The sequence below is a fragment of the Lissotriton helveticus genome, chromosome 6, assembly GCF_964261635.1.
Source record: "Lissotriton helveticus chromosome 6, aLisHel1.1, whole genome shotgun sequence".
Classification (NCBI taxonomy): domain Eukaryota; kingdom Metazoa; phylum Chordata; class Amphibia; order Caudata; family Salamandridae; genus Lissotriton; species Lissotriton helveticus.
Genome location: NC_136067.1, coordinates 1,699,589,660 through 1,699,611,843, shown reverse-complemented (window position 1 = coordinate 1,699,611,843; position 22,184 = coordinate 1,699,589,660). Strand labels below are relative to the sequence as shown.

The window sequence follows — 22,184 nt, the reverse complement described above, 5'->3', positions numbered from 1 at the left end:
GCGGTTAAGTATCACCTTTCCAAACTGAATGCAGACGTGGATTTGAATGATTTCATTAAGGGCCCAGCTAGTGGCAGGTCGAAACGCTGGTTATATGGTGTTTACAATGAAATTTGGAAACTCTCACAAATTGAGGCTGCTTCACGCCTTAGGGCTATTGATCAGGCAAATCTTGAGAAAGTTCTTGCAGTTGTTGACAATAGCATTAACGTGCTTTCCTCAAGAATTTACACATTAGATAATATTGTGTCGTCTGTTGTTGATATTGTACATGATGAAGTATCTGTTTTATACCATGGTCAAAATCAATTACGTTCAATCATGCAGTTTGCATGGACACTTCAGACTCTGAAAATGGGTAAAGTTCCCTGGGGATACATGAATGTTTCTTCTTTATTTGCACCGTTTAATTTGACAGACAAACAACGCTTGCTTTCAATGCGTGATGCTTCCTTTTCTATGCTCCATATTGAAAGGTTGGAATCTTTACCTTTTTCTGTGGCAGAATCCACTGCTGCTACGTGGCTTATCCACGGTTTAATAACGCTGCCTTTTGCTTTATATAAGTTTTCAAATTGTATGAAGTATGTGCCAATAGGTCGTTTTGAACCCTTAGGTAGCGGTTTTCTTCATGAAGTCTGGTCACTCCCATACACATACAGATGTTTCAAGGATGAACAAGAGGTTTATCTGACAGGGGATGAGTGTACTGAGACGCCAGATCATTCTTTAATGTGCAGACACATACAGTTACACGGTTCATGTAACAAGGACCGACCGAATATGGCTTGCGTTTTACAGGGCACGCCAGTTCCTGCTATCATCCCCACGTTTAAATTGTTAGAGAATGGTAGTTATTTAATGCTCAATAATGAAAACTGCTGTGGTTTAATTAAAGGTATAGCTTTCATAGTAACGGTTAGTGAGCGAGTTATTTGCTGCAGAAATGTTCTTTATCCTCCCACACGTGAACATAGGGAGTCTTCCATTTGGCCACAGATACCGACCTTGGGAGCAGAATTCAGCGGCATGGCTAGAATAAGAGCTCTATTGTCCCAGAAAGAGGTGGCCTTGAGCTCGGCCCGTGAAACTTTCGTGCTTCACATTGCTAACACCCGCACGGAGGTTCAGGCTCTTTTAAACACTGATTTGCCCTTGCATTTCGGAGCCATGGTCCGTTCTATCTTTAACGCATCCTCCACAACGGGCCTAGCACATTTTTTTAAAGTTGTTAGCGGTGGTCTCGTGACTTCCTTTGAGAAGATTTTTGGAGTCATCCCTGCTTTCTTCCATTCTATTTTTTCATCCTTATTTGGAGGGTTCCCGTTTTTGCTTGCATTAGCGGCTGGCGCATTGGTGGTTTTCTGCCTTTTTAAATATGGATGCCCTTCCTGTGCAAGACCACGCACAGCTACTACTGACGCGGTTTCGCAACCGCATGCTTGATTACTATGGCACACTGCCGTTAGCGACTCTAAGCACGGCGTTTGGATTATCTTTTCGGTTCTCCTATTTCACCTGTGTCCAGCCTGTATTTCGCTGTCTGACCTGTGATTTCCTTTGGGCCATTGATTTGTGTCTCTGCGGACCAGCATCTTCTGACGTCGATTTTGATCAACTGATGAGTCCTATCATTGCTCACGAGTTGGTTTGTTCTGACGAAAGGGTTATGGCCTTGGCGGTGGCACATGGACTAATGGGTCCCTGGGATGTGTTGTCGGCAGCGCAGAATTTCTTGGAACTAAGTTTTCTTGAGAACCCACCGAGCTGTCCTCTGATGGTTATAGAGGATCCGGTGCTTGAAGATCACGTATGTTCCTTTCATCTTTTAAATTGGATGGCTGAACTGTTTTCTGATGAGGACAGTGACTTCCTCCTGGAGGCTGTTGCAGCTTACTTTTCATATACGGTCTTATCTTAGACACTGCCTCAAATTGACATGCTGATTGATAGCATTTCCGTGACTTTATTGACTTTTGGTCAAGACATTTTATTTTTCCTTGCCTATTGGCTTGAGCCACATTATATTTGTGGGCTATTTTTTTAGCATTAATTTTTATAATTGAATCTTTATTCATGCTCGTTTATAAATGGATTCTGCTCTCATGTGATGGCACTTCTGTTACCTTATTTAGTCCGTTCTCGGATCATGGGGGGGTGTTGTATAGCTCCTATATATCCTTATATCGTGTTAAGTTAGCATAGGTACATTTGAGATTTAAACGCCATTTTTCCTTTCTTGCAACTTCTGCACACGACCCTTAATTGTTGACTTAGCTTTCAACCTAGTGGTTTGCCGTGGTGTATGTGAGAATAATATGTTATTGCTCTGATATCAGTCTTGTTTAATAAAACATGTCTGCACGGAGAGTGCTGAAGTTTCAGGAGCAACACGATATGGAATTGTTATGAGGTCTGATCTCCACGCCTTCATAGTCATAACACAAGTGCAGCCTTTGCCAACTTGGGCTTGAGGCGGGATTGATATTGCTTTGCACGAGAATTGTTAACACACTTGATGCGGTGCACATGCAGAGAGAGCTGGTGTATGCTGATGTGATTCCTTCATGCTAGGACACTAAGGTATGGGCCCGCCCTAAAACAACCCAAAGAGACCTTCTTAGATAATAATATAATATATGTGTTAGGGAGGGTGAGATATAAGTGTTGTTAACTCTTATTCATTACAGCATGTTAACATGCTGTCACCATTCGCTTTTTATGTCTTAGTAACTATGCTGATAATTTTGCTACTGATAATAAGTATACTTGTATTATCAAAGATACTGCGCCTGAGAAGACGGCATTAGTAAATAAACATTTCAAATGCACATGTGTCTTCTTTACTCCATGATCTGGTTTGTAATGATAATATAACGAAAGAGTGTTCATGAGTCCCACGTACCCTGAGGTACTGTAAGTTCATGTTCTGGTTTGTCTAAACATTGGGTGTTTGATATGTCCAATGAGACACTGTAGCTAGCTCGGTAAGGGGTGAGTTGGTTGCTAAGGTAAGTTTTGGGACATCCTAATTTGCCGAGGTTCCACTCCTCTGTGCACAGTTCTGTGTGAGTACAGAAACCCTGCAACAGCATAAATTATGCAAAAAAGAAGGAGAGAACTCTGGGTAGGTCTCAGTTTAGGTGGAAAGCAGCTCCTGTTAGAGCACTCTCAACACCAGCGACACTCTAGATCTGCTCACCTCAAATGTCTGTTTTTCTATCAAAGTTTTTAAGCATAGAATTAGACAGTGCTATCCATGCCGAGATAGAAAATGACAAAGTCTTTCGCCATTTAAACAGCAAAGTCTTTAAGCATAGGACTAGTACAGTGCAGTCCTTGCCGAGCTGTCAAATAACAAAAGCCATTTATCGCTCCAGGCACAATATTACAGCTTTGAATTGGTAAAATACCAACTCAAGCCAACCTGAAATGAATAAAAGCAACCCCTGACACAGTGTTTCGCTCTAATTAGAGCTCTTCAGAGAGGTATAGCTTTGTCCAGACACAAGGGAGCTCCCAGTATTAAGTCAAAACAAAACCCTTTCAGGCATAGAGTGACGCATAAATTATGCAAAAAAGAAGGAGAGAACTCTGGGTAGGATAGCACTGTCTAATTCTATGCTTAAAAACTTTGATAGAAAAACAGACATTTGAGGTGAGCAGATCTAGAGTGTCGCTGGTGTTGAGAGTGCTCTAACAGGAGCTGCTTTCCACCTAAACTGAGACCTACCCAGAGTTCTCTCCTTCTTTTTTGCATAATTTATGCGTCACTCTATGCCTGAAAGGGTTTTGTTTTGACTTAATACTGGGAGCTCCCTTGTGTCTGGACAAAGCTATACCTCTCTGAAGAGCTCTAATTAGAGCGAAACACTGTGTCAGGGGTTGCTTTTATTCATTTCAGGTTGGCTTGAGTTGGTATTTTACCAATTCAAAGCTGTAATATTGTGCCTGGAGTGATAAATGGCTTTTGTTATTTGACAGCTCGGCAAGGACTGCACTGTACTAGTCCTATGCTTAAAGACTTTGCTGTTTAAATGGCGAAAGACTTTGTCATTTTCTATCTCGGCATGGATAGCACTGTCTAATTCTATGCTTAAAAACTTTGATAGAAAAACAGACATTTGAGGTGAGCAGATCTAGAGTGTCGCTGGTGTTGAGAGTGCTCTAACAGGAGCTGCTTTCCACCTAAACTGAGACCTACCCAGAGTTCTCTCCTTCTTTTTTGCATATATATATATATATATATATATATATATACACACACACACACAAACTTATCCTGTTGCTAGACACGTCAAATCTGAGCATGAAAACAATCTAAATGTACTCTCTTATTTTGTAATTGACAGTGTCCCCGTCAACAAAAGAGGAGGCAACAGAGACAAAGCTCTACGTCAACTGGAAACACACTATATTTTAGAACTTGATACAAAGAGCCCTCAAGGTCTGAATATGTGTGAGGACATGTATCATTACCTTTGAGCATACACAGACCAAGCGAGTATCTGTGTAAATTATACAATAAAGTCCTGCATTATGAGATACAATGTTCTGTTGAAAATTCAAAATATTCAATGTAGCAGTTATTATGTCTTCATTGCAACCAGTCGGTAATTATGTGTATCACCATGAATTTGTGATTTTTACTATTTCCCGACGCATTTTTAGCATAGACATATTTTGCACTGATAGTAATCTCATTACTCAACTTGTCTTTATCAATTTTGGTATTTTGGCCGGTTTTCTCTGCATCACTGTATGTATACCATCCCTAACAAATGCTGATTCTCTCTCTCGAAAAAAGGAAACAGAGGTTCCCGGCTGGGAATACTCTATAATTTATGACTAATGCACTTTTATTCACGTTTTGCACTTTTTAGCACATAAGCACTTTTCAAACATGCTGGCTATTATTATATATGAATATTGCACATGTGACCAAATAGCTGGACTAGTAAAATTGTTTACACCATGATAACTCTGTGAGGATATAAACATCAAATGCATTTAAGCAGGTATTAAATAAGAGTATTCATTGCTTTGGAATGTTATGTTTTTAAAAAAATTGAGCATAATATTTATTGTTTTAGTAATTAAATTTTGGATTATATATTTTTGAAATCCATAATATATTGCAATGTTTAGTACGCACATTTCAAAATTTAAGGGGATGTGTAGAGCTATTGCATTTAAGCAGATATTATCCAGCACAGTCTTTTTATCAAGGTGAAATTAACCTCGATCATAGTCTGTCACCTATATTCATTGCTATGCAGGATGGCCATGTGATCGGTTACGAAAAGTGCGGTGATTGGTTATGTTTAATTTAAAATGTTTGCACTAATAAACACTTTCATCTGGTGAGCAAGGCGACAGGATCGCCGAAACGCGTGGGATCGCGGCACCCTTGACACTGCAATGATAAAAAAAAAGAAACTGTGCTGCACAGATTACCGGATTGGTGTCCGTTTTTTCTTCCTGTGAGTGCTGTTTGTGCGGTGCATCGAGGGAGCGTTAGCACATATACACACACACACACACATATATATATATATATATATATATATATATATATATATATATATATATATATATATATATATATATATATATATATATATATATATATATATATATATAGACACAGCCCGCCCGACGTTGTCCGGGGCAGAAGGGGGCTGGGGGCAGCACCGCTGCAGGACACTTAACTTATGGTGATCACCAATATATTATCATAGTGACATAGGAAAGGAAAAAACTTAAGAATCAGTGGGTTTTCAACAAATGAAATGCTTTATATGATCATTCTCATCAAATGTTTTTACATAGGACTAGAAAGTTGATGATTTGTAAATACTTTTAACCATATTTTATTACTGTGGTTATTAATTTTAACGTACAATATACGGTATGTTAGATAGGATGGTCCCTATATAAACTGGTTCCATCCTCAGTTAACATTTAACAAACCTTTGCACTATTAAGCGATATTTTGCACATTGCAAGCACTTGCACTTTTGCTATTGTTTGCACAACTATATTTGCACAACTGCAGGTTTTGCACAGCTGAAAACAACATGCATTTGCACTTTGTTGTATATAAGTTTACTGTATATAATGTATTTAAAATTTGGGTATTTCACTTATATCGTATAACTAGTCCTAATGGCTCAGAAAATGTAAATGATGGGAAACTTTTACATATATTGTTTGATTACTATTATTCACATAAATGATGATTTTAGGGTAGCATAATGGTATTTTACCGTAGTTTTGCACCCCAAAACCCTGATCTTTTAATGTGTTTTTAATAGGCACTTTAAAGACAGACTAGTATTACTAGTATCTCTTCTATGTTCACTATGACACAAGTTTACCCTCTCATGTGACGAGAATCATCCAATCACTGGCAGTATATAATGGTGTTTTCTTAAATGGGACATTGTCATGTGAACAAGGCTCTTGCGAGCCGAAACGTCATGAGACTTCTCCTGCACCTGTAATAAAATTTGGAGCACTACAATTGGTCCGTGTCCGTTGGCTTCCTTCCTGGCTGGAGTGTGTCCAGAGCGCGAATAAAGTGACGGGGTGTTTGAGATATATATATATATATATATAAATATATATGCAGCCCGCCCCGACGTTGTCCGGGGCAGAAGGGGGCTGGGGGCAGCACCGCTCCAGGAGACGAGCAGCAGAGCGGCCAGCTGCAGGAGACGAGCAGCAGAGCGGCCAGCAGCGGGAGCAGCAGAGCGTACTCACCAGCATCACGTGAGCAGGGTGTTGTTTCCTTGCCCCCGTTTCCTTGCTCCTGGCCGCTTCTGCCCACACTCGTTTCGTTGCTCCTGGCCGCTTCTGCCCACGCCCCTGTCCTGACTCCGGAGGCTGTTGGTTTGGCGCTCCTGCCCGCTTTTGCCCACGCTCCTGTCCGCTTTTGGCATGTCGGACTCCGTAGTCTGTCGGTTTGGCGCTCCTGTCCTGCCCGCTCCTGGCCACGCTCCTGTGCGCTCTCCGAGCCCTTTACTAACATGGCGGACACGTGACTGTGATGTCATCACGCATTAAACGCACACGCCCACCTCAGACATGGCGCTACATGGCGCTACTTCCAAGGGACTACTTTCTGAAAGAACGTACTTTTCCCTTCTAAGGTATATTTTTTTATGGTATATCGCCTATGTCCATCTGCTTACCCTGACGTTTCCTATGATGTATTGGGTGCTTTGATTGGCGCTGTGGTTCCCGAGTTTACCTGGCTCAAAGGTGTGTGTTCTCTCTTTATAATAGTAGTATAGATATATAGAGTATTGGATTTCTCACGTATATTGTCTGTATAGTATTAAGTCTGGTCCTGATTTTTTCTGTCTGTTCACCACTTAGCCACTAGAGCTAAAGCATGTGTAATTGAAGCACAGCACCGAGGCATCAGATGTCTCTACGCTCCCAGCAGTCCCTGTATCGTCAGCAGACCGGTCCCGCTCAATCACTACCAGTGGTCTTTACTTATCTCAGTTCTTAGCACTTCATAGCGCTTACGAGTACTTTCGATTTTCCTATATCTTGACAGGATCTACGATACCTAAGTTTGTGTTTACTTTCACTTACAACTGTACATATGCACATATTCATTTTAAGATGATATAAAACGCACAGTACGTTTTATTTGCAATTATACAGAGGTATCTCAAGATATGCGGCAGTTTCACTATGTTAAAATTGTATGTAAAATAGTTGCTGAAACCAAGCTTAGTATTTCAGGACTGTCAGGACATGCAAGTGTAATCGCATATAAATGCCATTGTATATATGTACATAAGTATTTTGTATACATACGGACAGAAGCACGTATGAATTCACTATGGCTTGTAAATTAAAATGGCCGCTGACTACATACCTTGTAGTCTGCTTTCTATTGCCAGTACTGTTACTATGTAAACCCAAGCATTGCAATGGGTTCCTCGTGTGAACAAGGAAGTTTCACTTTCGAAACGCGTAACCTCAATTAAATTCTTTTCGGGCAAAATTTCTGAGAGCGCGTGTTATTGGACTTACTTTTACAATTACATGTCTGTCTGTGCGCTGACGGCGATCATCGCGCCACCGGACGATGGGCGGAGCTTCCAGAAGGAGCACTTGACTTTGAAATATATATAAAATAAAAAAAAATAAAAATAAAAAAAGATTACCTGTCAAGAATCTCGCTGTGTCCCTGGTTAATCTTCACAACAGGAGAGGTGAGAAACCCTCTATGAGGTGGAGAGAATGATTCCATGTTGAGCGCGGTTCCTTTGACGCGCACCAGAGACCCTCTCGCAAGTGGCCGTGGATAACATGGGAAATGAACTGAGTTATGGCCGAAATGCCGGAGTAAGCAACGGCCCGCCACTATAACCGCTGAGGAAGAGAAGTGCACGGAACAACAGTAAGCACAGAGGGCACGGAAAGATGCCGGTGCCCGACCTGAGGCTACAGATGCAGTCCCTCGGAGGCAGTGGCAGAGAGCATGAGTAACTGGCAGCCACAATTTTTGTGAACACGAACGTGAAGCCCCACCGCTGCATTTGGACTGCCGGTATGTTGTATTCTGGGACTGGTAGTCCCCAACACTTGCATACACTGAGACAATCCAATGCAGGTGAGCCCCGCCACCACTAGGAGGAGGAGCGTTAAAAGAAATCCCTGTGTGGGTGTCTGAACATTTACGAACCAGGCATTGAGGAAGGCACACGCCGAAACCGGTCTGCCTATGTTCTTGTAAAAAAAGATTACCTGGCAAGAATCTCGCTGTGTCCCTGGTTAATCTTCGCAACAGGAGAGGTGAGGAACCCTCTATGAGGTGGAGAGAATGATTCCATGTTGAGCGCAGTTCCTTTGACGCGCACCAGAGACCCTCTCGCAAGTGGCCGTGGATAACATGGGAAATGAACTGAGTTATGGCCGAAATGCCGGAGTAAGCCACGGCCCGCCACTATAACCGCTGAGGAAGAGAAGTGCACGGAACAACAGTAAGCACAGAGGGCACGGAAAGATACCGGTGCCCGACCTGAGCCTACAGATGCAGTCCCTCGGAGGCAGTGGCAGAGAGCATGAGTAACTGGCAGCCACAATTTTTGTGAACACGAACGTGAAGCCCCACCGCTGCATTTGGACTGCCGGTATGTTGTATTCTGGGACTGGTAGTCCCCAACACTTGCATACACTGAGACAATCCAATGCAGGTGAGCCCCGCCACCACTAGGAGGAGGAGCGTTAAAAGAAATCCCTGTGTGGGTGTCTGAACATTTACGAACCAGGCATTGAGGAAGGCACACGCCGAAACCGGTCTGCCTATGTTCTTGTAAATAAAGATTACCTGCCAAGAATCTCGCTGTGTCCCTGGTTAATCTTCGCAACAGGAGAGGTGAGGAACCCTCTATGAGGTGGAGAGAATGATTCCATGTTGAGCGCGGTTCTTTTGACGCGCACCAGAGACCCTCTCGCAAGTGGCCATGGATAACATGGGAAATGAACTGAGTTATGGCCGAAATGCCGGAGTAAGCCACGGCCCGCCACTATAACCGCTGAGGAAGAGAAGTGCACGGAACAACAGTAAGCACAGAGGGCACGGAAAGATGCCGTTGCCCGACCTGATACAAAGAGGAAAGGGGTCCCAGTGTTGAATTAACTAATTACAACAAAATTAAATAATAATAGTAATGCAGTTGATGGGTCTACAATGTTTAATTCACAGAGTAGACACAGCTAGGATATAGTATCCAACAATTCTTATTATAAAACGGTTGATCAGTGCCCAGGAGTTGGGGAGGTGGTAAGTGAGGTTTGTGCAGGTAGGGAGAAGTGACCATAAAAACAGACAGTTATCTGAAACATTGACACATTAATTGAAATGTACATAAGAAAGTAAATCAAGTTGGTCAATTTGAACATCACATGCCCCCAATAGTTCATAAATGTCACGATTGCGGAGAAAGGGCCTGGAATGTAGAGACCGGTTGTCGACGTTTCGACCCACTATTATGCAGGAATTAGTGGAACCCTTGCGGCGGGGTCTTCATCAGGACGGGTGTGGGGCTATCAACCTATTTGATTGGCGCTCGTCGTCTTAGTTAGACCATCTGGGAATGTCCAGGAAAGGGTTGAGATTGCAAATTAATTGTAGCCAATCACGTTGGGGCGGGAATCGATGATGGCCCAGGGACGTAAGGCGCTGGAGACTCAGGGATCAGAGGTTTCGGTATGGTTATGAGTTGTCCCCATGAGGTTGCGTGGCGTTGCGAATGAATCGGAAGGCACCCGCGTGGAGAGTAAATCCATTCGGCGTCTCCGCGTTCAAGCCAGGTGAGCCCCGCCACCACTAGGAGGAGGAGCGTTAAAAGAAATCCCTGTGTGGGTGTCTGAACATTTACGAACCAGGCATTGAGGAAGGCACACGCCGAAACCGGTCTGCCTATGTTCTTGTAAATAAAGATTACCTGCCAAGAATCTCGCTGTGTCCCTGGTTAATCTTCGCAACAGGAGAGGTGAGGAACCCTCTATGAGGTGGAGAGAATGATTCCATGTTGAGCGCGGTTCCTTTGACGCGCACCAGAGACCCTCTCGCAATTGGCCGTGGATAACATGGGAAATGAACTGAGTTATGGCCGAAATGCCGGAGTAAGCCACGGCCCGCCACTATAACCGCTGAGGAAGAGAAGTGCACGGAACAACAGTAAGCACAGAGGGCACGGAAAGATGCCGGTGCCCGACCTGAGCCTACAGATGCAGTCCCTCGGAGGCAGTGGCAGAGAGCATGAGTAACTGGCAGCCACAATTTTTGTGAACACGAACGTGAAGCCCCACCGCTGCATTTGGACTGCCGGTATGTTGTATTCTGGGACTGGTAGTCCCCAACACTTGCATACACAGACAATCCAATGCAGGTGAGCCCCGCCACCACTAGGAGGAGGAGCGTTAAAAGAAATCCCTGTGTGGGTGTCTGAACATTTACGAACCAGGCATTGAGGAAGGCACACGCCGAAACCGGTCTGCCTATGTTCTTGTAAATAAAGATTACCTGCCAAGAATCACGCTGTGTCCCTGGTTAATCTTCGCAACAGGAGAGGTGAGGAACCCTCTAGGAGGTGGAGAGAATGATTCCATGTTGAGCACGGTTCCTTTGACGCGCACCAGAGACCCTCTCGCAAGTGGCCGTGGATAACATGGGAAATGAACTGAGTTATGGCCGAAATGCCGGAGTAAGCCACGGCCCGCCACTATAACCGCTGAGGAAGAGAAGTGCACGGAACAACAGTAAGCACAGAGGGCACGGAAAGATGCCGGTGCCCGACCTGAGCCTACAGATGCAGTCCCTCGGAGGCAGTGGCAGAGAGCATGAGTAGCTGGCAGCCACAATTTTTGTGAACACGAACGTGAAGCCCCACCTCTGCATTTGGACTGCCGGTATGTTGTATTCTGGGACTGGTAGTCCCCAACACTTGCATACACTGAGACAATCCAATGCAGGTGAGCCCCGCCACCACTAGGAGGAGGAGCGTTAAAAGAAATCCCTGTGTGGGTGTCGGAACATTTACGAACCAGGCATTGAGGAAGGCACACGCCGAAACCGGTCTGCCTATGTTCTTGTAAATAAAGATTACCTGCCAAGAATCTCGCTGTGTCCCTGGTTAATCTTCGCAACAGGAGAGGTGAGGAACCCTCTATGAGGTGGAGAGAATGATTCCATGTTGAGCGCGGTTCCTTTGACGCGCACCAGAGACCCTCTCGCAAGTGGCCGTGGATAACATGGGAAATGAACTGAGTTATGGCCGAAATGCCGGAGTAAGCAACGGCCCGCCAATATAACCGCTGAGGAAGAGAAGTGCACGGAACAACAGTAAGCACAGAGGGCACGGAAAGATGCCGGTGCCCGACCTGAGCCTACAGATGCAGTCCCTCGGAGGCAGTGGCAGAGAGCATGAGTAACTGGCAGCCACAATTTTTGTGAACACGAACGTGAAGCCCCACCGCTGCATTTGGACTGCCGGTATGTTGTATTCTGGGACTGGTAGTCCCCAACACTTGCATACACTGAGACAATCCAATGCAGGTGAGCCCCGCCACCACTAGGAGGAGGAGCGTTAAAAGAAATCCCTGTGTGGGTGTCTGAACATTTACGAACCAGGCATTGAGGAAGGCACACGCCGAAACCGGTCTGCCTATGTTCTTGTAAATAAAGATTACCTGCCAAGAATCTCGCTGTGTCCCTGGTTAATCTTCGCAACAGGAGAGGTGAGGAACCCTCTATGAGGTGGAGAGAATGATTCCATGTTGAGCGCGGTTCCTTTGACGCGCACCAGAGACCCTCTCGCAAGTGGCCGTGGATAACATGGGAAATGAACTGAGTTATGGCCGAAATGCCGGAGTAAGCCACGGCCCACCACTATAACCGCTGAGGAAGAGAAGTGCACGGAACAACAGTAAGCACAGAGGGCACGGAAAGATGCCGGTGCCCGACCTGATACAAAGAGGAAAGGGGTCCCAGTGTTGAATTAACTAATGACAACAAAATTAAATAATAATAGTAATGCAGTTGATGGGTCTACAATGTTTAATTCACAGAGTAGACACAGCTAGGATATAGTATCCAACAATTCTTATTATAAAACGGTTGATCAGTGCCCAGGAGTTGGGGAGGTGGTAAGTGAGGTTTGTGCAGGTAGGGAGAAGTGACCATAAAAACAGACAGTTATCTGAAACATTGACACATTAATTGAAATGTACATAAGAAAGTAAATCAAGTTGGTCAATTTGAACATCACATGCCCCCAATAGTTCATAAATGACACGATTGCGGAGAAAGGGGCTGGAATGTAGAGACCGGTTGTCGACGTTTCGACCCACTATTATGCAGGAATTAGTGGAACCCTTGCGGCGGGGTCTTCATCAGGACAGGTATGGGGCTATCGACCTATTTGATTGGCGCTCGTCGTCTTAGTTAGACCATCTGGGAATGTCCAGGAAAGGGTTGAGATTGCAAATTAATTGTAGCCAATCACGTTGGGGCGGGAATCGATGATGGCCCGGGGACGTAAGGCGCTGGAGACTCAGGGATCAGAGGTTTCGGTATGGTTATGAGTTGTCCCCATGAGGTTGCGTGGTGTTGCGAATGAATCGGAAGGCACCGGCGTGGAGAGTAAATCCATTCGGCGTCTCCGCGTTCAAGCCAGGTGAGCCCCGCCACCACTAGGAGGAGGAGCGTTAAAAGAAATCCCTGTGTGGGTGTCTGAACATTTACGAACCAGGCATTGAGGAAGGCACACGCCGAAACCGGTCTGCCTATGTTCTTGTAAATAAAGATTACCTGCCAAGAATCTCGCTGTGTCCCTGGTTAATCTTCGCAACAAGAGAGGTGAGGAACCCTCTATGAGGTGGAGAGAATGATTCCTTGTTGAGCGCGGTTCCTTTGACGCGCACCAGAGACCCTCTCGCAAGTGGCCGTGGATAACATGGGAAATGAACTGAGTTATGGCCGAAATGCCGGAGTAAGCCACGGCCCGCCACTATAACCGCTGAGGAAGAGAAGTGCACGGAACAACAGTAAGCACAGAGGGCACGGAAAGATGCCGGTGCCCGACCTGAGCCTACAGATGCAGTCCCTCGGAGGCAGTGGCAGAGAGCATGAGTAACTGGCAGCCACAATTTTTGTGAACACGAACGTGAAGCCCCACCGCTGCATTTGGACTGCCGGTATGTTGTATTCTGGGACTGGTAGTCCCCAACACTTGCATACACAGACAATCCAATGCAGGTGAGCCCCGCCACCACTAGGAGGAGGAGCGTTAAAAGAAATCCCTGTGTGGGTGTCTGAACATTTACAAACCAGGCATTGAGGAAGGCACACGCCGAAACCGGTCTGCCTATGTTCTTGTAAATAAAGATTACCTGCTAAGAATCTCGCTGTGTCCCTGGTTAATCTTCGCAACTGGAGAGGTGAGGAACCCTCTATGAGGTGGAGAGAATGATTTTATATATATATATATATATATATATATATATATATATATATATATATATATATATATATATATATATATATCTATCTCACACACACACACACACACTAAATTAGTCATTTCTCGATTCCAGTTGAATTTGAATTTAGTTATTGAAAATGCATGCTGCCATTCTGTCCTAACCATCAAGACAGAGACATGTTACTTATGCTGCCAATGCTTGCTTACCTCAGCGTAAGCAAAAGTACAACCTGCATCACCCGCCTGCGCCCTGGTTCACAGACTTGCTGAAAAAAGAAAAAACTATCTACAAAAACCTTGAGCGCAAGTGGCGCATAAATTATGATTTATGTTCTAAGCAAACTTATAAGACCGCCTTAATCAAATATCACTCACTCTGCAATACTGCCAAAATGGAATATGTTAACCTAACTATTCTTGAGGCACAAAATCACCCAAAGGCGCTTTTTAAGGTTGTACAGGAACTTTCGGGCGCATCATGTCAGCCCAAAGCTCCTTGTCTAGATGCTACACAAAGTAACTCTTTGCCAGAATTTTTTATCTCCAAAATTGACACTATTTACACTGACTTTGGAACACCGACCCCCCCCCCCCACCTTCCCTCTAAATTACCTGATCCAGTTACTCTCTGTGAACCTGAGGCATCAGAGGATATGCACTCCATGCCCTCACAGCAGATCAGTCTCCCCAAGGTACCTGATCCAGTGATCCTCTGTGAACCTGTGGCCTCAGAGGATACAAACCCCGCACCCTCACAGCAGATCTGTACTTGGGACCCCCTTAATAGCACTACACTTCATGACATTATCAGTAATATCAAATCCGGTTCCCCACTGGATCCACTTCCCCCACAAATTTTAAAAATCCTGGACACTTCCTCGCTCAACCTAATTCTGGATCTACTTAACACCTCCCTCAGAGAAGCCAAGGTACCTTCTGCATGGAAACATGCAATGATAGTGCCCTTATTAAAAAAGGCGAATGCTGATCCCAATAACCCATCCAATTTCCGCCGCATCTCACTCCTCCCGGTTTTTTCAAAAATTCTGGAAAAACACATTAATACACAACTCACCCAACATGTTGAATCAAGGAACATCCTACATTCATCTCAATCAGGTTTCAGGTCCGGCTTTTCAACGGAATCTACTCTGCTAGGGGTTTCGGAAACCATTCGATGCCGAGTAGACAAAGGTGAAACCGTGGCACTCATTTTGCTTGATTTAAGCGCTGCATTCGACACGGTTTCCCATCCCATCCTTCTTAATGCCCTTAAGTCATCTGGCATCACCGGCTCAGCCCTCAACTGGCTTGCTAGCTTCCTCTCAGATCGTACTTTTCAAGTATTCTCCTCCTCATCGGCCTCTCAAATCTATAAATCTGTTTACAGTGTCCCCCAGGGCTCCATTCTGAGCCCCCTACTTTTTAACTTATATGTTAGATCTTTGGCCACTATTGCGGAGCAAGCTGGGCTCACCATTTATTCATATGCCGATGACACTCGGATCATCTACTCTCTTTCGATGGGACATCACTCCTCCCCATCCTCTCTCTGCGTAGGGCTTAGTAACATCGCCGCGTGGATGCATGAAAACAAACTAAAATTGAACGGGGGGAAAGCAGAGCTCGTTTTGTTTGGCCATAATACTACCTTATGGGGGCCTCACCATTGGCCGACGCAAATAGGCACCCTCCCCGTTCCTTCTAGAACAGCACGAAATCTTGGCATCATTTTTGATGACCAGTTATCTATGAAGCACCACGTGGTTAAAACCTCCACTACCTGCATCACTATCATCAAGTGGCTTAGAAAGATAATTTGGATGCTTCCGCAGGAGACACAGAAAACCGTAGTCCAGGCCTAAATTACCTCTAGACTGGACTACGGCAACGTTCTTCTCCTGGGGACATGCAAAGAGGTGACCCGCAAACTACAGACAGTCCAGAATATGGCGGTCCGGCTGCTCTGTAAACTTCCTAATAAATCCTCCACTTCTAATTCTCTACGTAACCTGCACTGGCTCCGTATTGAAAGCCGCACGAAATTCAAGGCCCTGTGCTTTATGCACAGAATTAATGCAGGTCGGGCCCCACTCTACCGTAGCACTTTAGTTCACCAGTACTGTCCACCCCACACTCTTCGTTCATCCAATCAGCATAGGTTCCAGGTTCCCAGGGTCAAATGAGCCAGAATGGGTGGTCGCTCATTCTCTTGTCTGGCCCCCTCCCTCTGGAACTCCCTTCCCTTATCTTTACGTACTGAATCTTGTTATCTCAAGTTTCGCAGAGAGGTTAAAACCTGGTTATTTAACCAATAACTGCTTTCCCGTATTCTTTCAGCTGGTTCTCTCCCTCAATCTGGTCCATAGCGCCGGGAAACCTTCGGGTAGCTGTGCGCTCTATAAACTTAAATATAATAATAATAATAATGTTTTCTTTGCTGACTATCATTTAGTTTTTCATTATCAGAAAAATAAATCATGATGTGCAAGAGCTGATATGGTTATAAGCAATTGTAGAAGCCAGATACTCCTTAATACACAGTACAGCTTTATGCCTATAATCTAATGTAAACCACAGAAGTTCATGTTACACTAAGCAACTCGACTGAGGTGTCCCTTGAGGATTATATACTTCTGAAGTGAATTTTACTTCGCATGTGTCTTTACCACGCAGCATTTTACAAAACATGTTTTTACACCGCAATAATAACGTTACGAAACATCTCACGTCCCATTGAAATTTACATAATGATATTGATAGGCTACATAATTATTCAAAACTGCAGTACGAAGGAAAAGATCGATGTTTTAAACAATAATAAACAACAGATTCCCTTACATTTAATATTTCTATTTTTCATAATGCGCTTATATAATACCTTTATTAACAAAGTTTAGATTCTTATCTGACCCCTGTACGTCTTTCACCATCAGCCCTTTCTTCCACCTACCACGGAAACAAGAGTCAAAACACGTCTATCAAAACTGATAAAGGACTTCTATTATGACGTACACGTCTCCTTGTTGGTGAGGCTCTTTCCTTTTTCGTTTTGAGGCATTGTAGAGCGTTTTTTTAAGTTTTCTTCTAATTTATTTTTTAATATCCGCTTGTTTTTTTGTGTGGGGGGGGAGACCCCCCCAGGCCCTCCAAGCCCCCGTTTTTTTATTGGACCTTTTACTTACACGACACGCAAGATGAAGGAACGAAATCTGTAAGTAATTAAATTTGCGTGGTAATGACGGTCGTGGAATGCACCCGCGTTGAAAAGACGTTTGTGTGGTAAGTGTGCCGTAGTAAACGTTACGCATGGTAATGCCTTCGTAGTAAATGATGTTTCCCGTAATTTAGCTGCTCAATAGAGACTGAGCCGAAGATACAGCAAAACATTCCACAATTCCTGCGCACTGGGAACATTTCACATGTATAGTGTGCTGTAGTGCCTCAATGATGAGGGGAGAAGCATGAATAACCATAAGAATTCACAGAACTATTAATGATGTATTAACCATACACTTTTATAGCCATATTTACCATTGAATTTTGCATCACTCCTCCTCAAGACTGCACACATTAACACCATCATGTAGCTGAAAAGGTATGTTACTCTAATTTGAGTTAGAATGAGATGTTGTACGGTAACATAATAAAATGAAGGTAAAAAACCTGACATGGTAAGAGAAAAATGTATTACAATGTATGTCAGTGTACCTGGTTCTTACCTCCCTAAATGCTCCTGGAAGGTCGTTCACCCAATGCAAGCTACAACGAGAAGAAACAGGGTATCATCATCAAAATAACAAGCAATTTTTAACCTTTGAACCAAGGAATCATTTCAAACAACAAAACCTACTTATGATAATAATAGTAATTTCAATGAACTAAAAATTATTAATATTAATTTTACCTTATTAAATAAATGGTACAGCACCTTCAACATATGCCTTCATCAACCATTCTATCAAATTATGCACAGCTCGCATGACCTCCTTATGAGATCCTGCCAAAAACTGCACCAATACCAGACATAGTAGTTATTAAAGACAAAGTTTCATTGGTCCATATGTGATTACATGTACACTTCCGAATCTCAAAGAAGTGCACTGCGTATAACTGTTCAATAAAGAATACCTTCTTGTTCTTCATGGTCCCTACCTCTGTTGTTTTATGTGTATTCATAGAATTTTAAAGAAAAGATCTTAGATCGAAAAAGCTTCTCTTATATATTCCATTGAAGTTACAGAGTGGCTGAAAACGACTGTTGGTCGCCTAAACTCATGTATCCCCAGAAAAAAGGGTCTCAAGCAGTTGGTGCTGGCTTTTTATATGCCACCATGATTCATTGTTATGGTGTCAGACCAAGCACAAAGCTTTATTTAAACGGTAAGATGGTAGATGCATTTCAGACATCACACACACACTTTTCTGAATAGTACTGTATTGCTTACAACTGGATGTTCCAGCATGTGGCACTGTATGGTTGAATCCACTGTATGCTATATTTCCTGATCTAGATCTCTTTTTAACAGCTCTTGCTCTAAGGAAGTATTTGCTGATGTTCGAGCTAACAGCATAACAACATAAACTAGAAGGCAGGCGTCCGACTCCTATTTCCATACACTCCAAACGGCAAAATAAATTATATAATACATGATGGTAGTTATGGCAAAAGGCAGAGTTCATGCTTAAAATGGATGAACTACCACACAGCCTGCTATGGGAAAGTTTAAGGTTAAAGCAGGATTATATTTCAGATCACCTACTAATCACAGAAATAAGGTTTAAAGATGCCGGCTTTTCGCATACTGGACACCATGTTCACACTGAAATAATACTTACAAATATGCTGGATGCTCGAGGGGTAACCCTGGTCTGTCATGCCTTACTCCTTTTAGGGAATGGAAGGTGGACATCATGAGACTTTAGAATATCTGCTTGCTAAATGCCTTGCCAGCCCTCAGGCACCCTAAGCTACCACCAGACCGAACAGTCTTCATACGTTCAAGAGACCTTACTCACCTCACCTGACCGATCCTTTCAATCTCTAAGTGACAGATCATTCTGGGTAATCTTCACATCTGAGCAGATGGACCCACAAAACCTGATGAGACAAATCAATCATCCTGGATACAGATTGGCTTACCGTACTCAACTAATTGAAAATCAAACACATTCTAGGGTTCACAGCTTCGTTTTTCTTGTTTCATTAATTAGCTCCTTGTGAGACAGGCTATCTTCAAAACACAGGAGCGGCCCGCAATGTGTTTCACTGTTGCACCTCTTAAAATCTTAAGATTATCCAGTCCTACCAACCCTCTAAAATGCTTAGGTTTGCCTCTCAAATCCTTTTCACCTACAACCTAGTCAGAGTCAAGCAATTTGGGGGCAGAAGGCTACATGCCCATCAGTGTTTGCTATGGACTATTATCATAGCACATTTAAGACTAAAGAAAGATTTTTGAAGTTTTGGAAAAATAGCCGAAAAGCCCCTCTTCTGTTTAGCCAATTATACAGCAGTCCTGAATTGCATGCACCACCAGCCTCGTCAGGTAGCAAAGGCAGGCCCTATTACTTAGTAAATTAAATTTAAAAACAAAATATGACAATATTGCTGTTCCTAGCAACAAGATGGTACATACCAACGAGGTGAATGAAAGAAAGGGAGGGATGTGATAATAAACACTGATGCATTAATGGATTGAATGCTCATACAATACATGGCATGCACTTGATTCTCAATGTATAGGAATATACACATTAAAATTAGGGCCATAACTGAGTTGAGGGAGTAAAAATCACAAAAAACGAAAAAAGAGAACGAAAAGTGAGGAGCAATTTAAATTGCTTTTGGTTCGTAAGAGCCAAAATGTGGGCTCTAATGTTCCTTTGAACTTTGGCAGAGTCAGGAAAGCTCTTGGTTGAAAAGAGACATTCCAGGAAAGTGGACTAAGCAATTAGAAAGTGAAGATTTTCAAAATATCAAACGTTATTAGGTACAGTAAGAATATACAGATTCGCAAATTATTACAAGTGGAATGGGGTATAGGCTGTAATTTACAGGAAGAGAGGGGAGGCAGTTCAATGGATGCCTTTGAAAACAAAAATGAGTCGTTTGTATTGTGAAATGTACGTTTCGCAGAAAGAAGCATACCTCATTCAGATGCAGAGTGGTGAGTATGATGTGAGACAGGCTGAATACGGGAAAAGTAGCTACATTGATTATTTTGTTGAGAGGGATAATTGATGAGATATTTACCTTACAACACAATCCTACCCTCTTCACCTAAGTGGTCCATAATCAGTAGGGGACTATTTTACAGTCCTTTAATCCAAACATTTGCAAGACTAATAACAGATTTATTTCTGCTGAATCGCTCTTAAACTTACAAATGCTTGGAAAATTGCTTGTGAAAGGCAAGAAACAAAAGGTGTGGAAGCATTTACAATTTACCTATCATGAACTAGCAATATTAGAGGGAGAATTGCATCTGAAATGCAAGTGGCAGAGGTGTGTAAACAATTATTATTTTCTCAAAGCAGACAATAGTTTAGTTTGCGAGGGACCCAATAGCAACACATAAACTAAAATTCCTAGTTTACTTACTGAACGCTATCTTGGCCTTGTGGCACGAAAATAATTTTACTCATCTTTAAGTCCTTGATTAAGAATGTACTTGTAAATGCTTTTGTATAGTGAGTCTTACCTCGCTGCCAAATACGAAATGCATTATCAGAGAAGTAGCATGCTACACCTTGAGGAAAGTGTTTGGTCAGAAGCACTGCATATGCAGTGAACCCTATGCTAGTGATTTGGGTTGTGCACAAGAGATATACATGGTGCTCTTACCTTGTCTTTGGTTGCATCTATCAAAAGTGTGATGAAGGAAGGATGAAGTGTGGGTTAAATCGAATACAATTACGGATAAAGAATGACATTTCTAAAATTTAAGGAACAGGAAATTGAGGTAACGGGTTTTTAGGAACCCGTTTGGTGCCAGGGGATAACACCCGAAGACCTCTGAGTTCTCCCTGTTCCGGACCACAGAAACACGGAGTCTTCTAGTCGAGTCAGAGATCAAGTTTTATTGATAGCTACCAAGTAACAGGTGTCCTAGAAGCACGACAAACACGGGTCATGTGTTCTCAGGAGACTGTTCGTTTTTACAGAACCAGCCTTCTCCTTATACACAAAAATAATAGCTGCAGGCAAGAATTCTTGAGTTTATGATATGGCTATACACATATTTCTACAATAATACAAAAGAGCGAAGTCATGTAGGCAAGCCCGTATTTTAGATGTCAAATTCGTGATAGATTACTCAGCCAAGCCCGGAACTCCCATCAGATATCGGTGAAGCCCCAATAAAGGAAGGCACCTCCTAGTAATAAAACTGGCCATAAACAGGGAGCGTGGACAGGTGTGTATGTGTGTAGAAAACATGATCTGTGCGCGGTGAATGGTTTATGGTATGTTGTACATTGATGCTATCGGGTTTGGCCACTGGGCGAGGAGCTGCCTAAACAGGTTTGGCTGGAGGCAAGGGAGTCAGTTGGGACAGGTCAGGGGGAAGTCAGGGAAGGTGGATGTGTCCTTTTAGATCAAGCTCGACCTTTAATTGACTTATCATGAGGGCAAGACACAAGATGGATACCGTTTACAAAATGGAGTCTGGGGGTTGGGACGGAAACTACGATTCAGGGGTGTTAGCATGCCTCGATCATGACGCAAATACATAGGAATGATGTCCTAATCATTATCGGTTCGTCGACACCAAATTCGTCATGGTACGTTGATGTTTCGGGACACGGATATCGGGCCTCGATACCGGGACAACAGTAGGGTCCAGAATTTCAGAACCACAGACCCTCCTTTTGCCCTCATATAAGGCAATGATTCATGTTAATCCGAGTCTAAATCTGTATGAAGGAATTCGTGGAGATGCTGCTGTAGCATCATTCTGTTGCTCAGTTCGTCCCTTGACACAGGCTTCCGTACACATGAGGTAGCACAGAGGCCACATAGTGCCGGAGCACACTGTACACATAGGCAGAACATAAACAGAAGTGCTAAGATCATCCCAATGAAGATCAGTGTTTTCCATCCCCAGGTGGCGATCAGTCCCCAGAACCACCCTAGTAAGGACCAGTCCCCTTTTTCTACGTGAAGGG

The 22,184-nt window shown here is 43.4% G+C and overlaps 1 protein-coding gene across 2 annotated transcripts in view; it reads right to left on the bottom strand.

Moving 5' to 3' along the window:
- Positions 1 to 22,184, bottom strand: part of NDUFAF5 (NADH:ubiquinone oxidoreductase complex assembly factor 5) — a 174,042-nt gene that overhangs the window by 85,518 nt on the left and 66,340 nt on the right. For both annotated transcript variants that reach the window (XM_078649560.1, XM_078649559.1), the window contains one exon: positions 17,738 to 17,777. In XM_078649560.1, the coding sequence (XP_078505686.1) occupies positions 17,738 to 17,777 (40 nt within the window). The remainder of the gene's footprint in view (positions 1 to 17,737; positions 17,778 to 22,184) is intronic.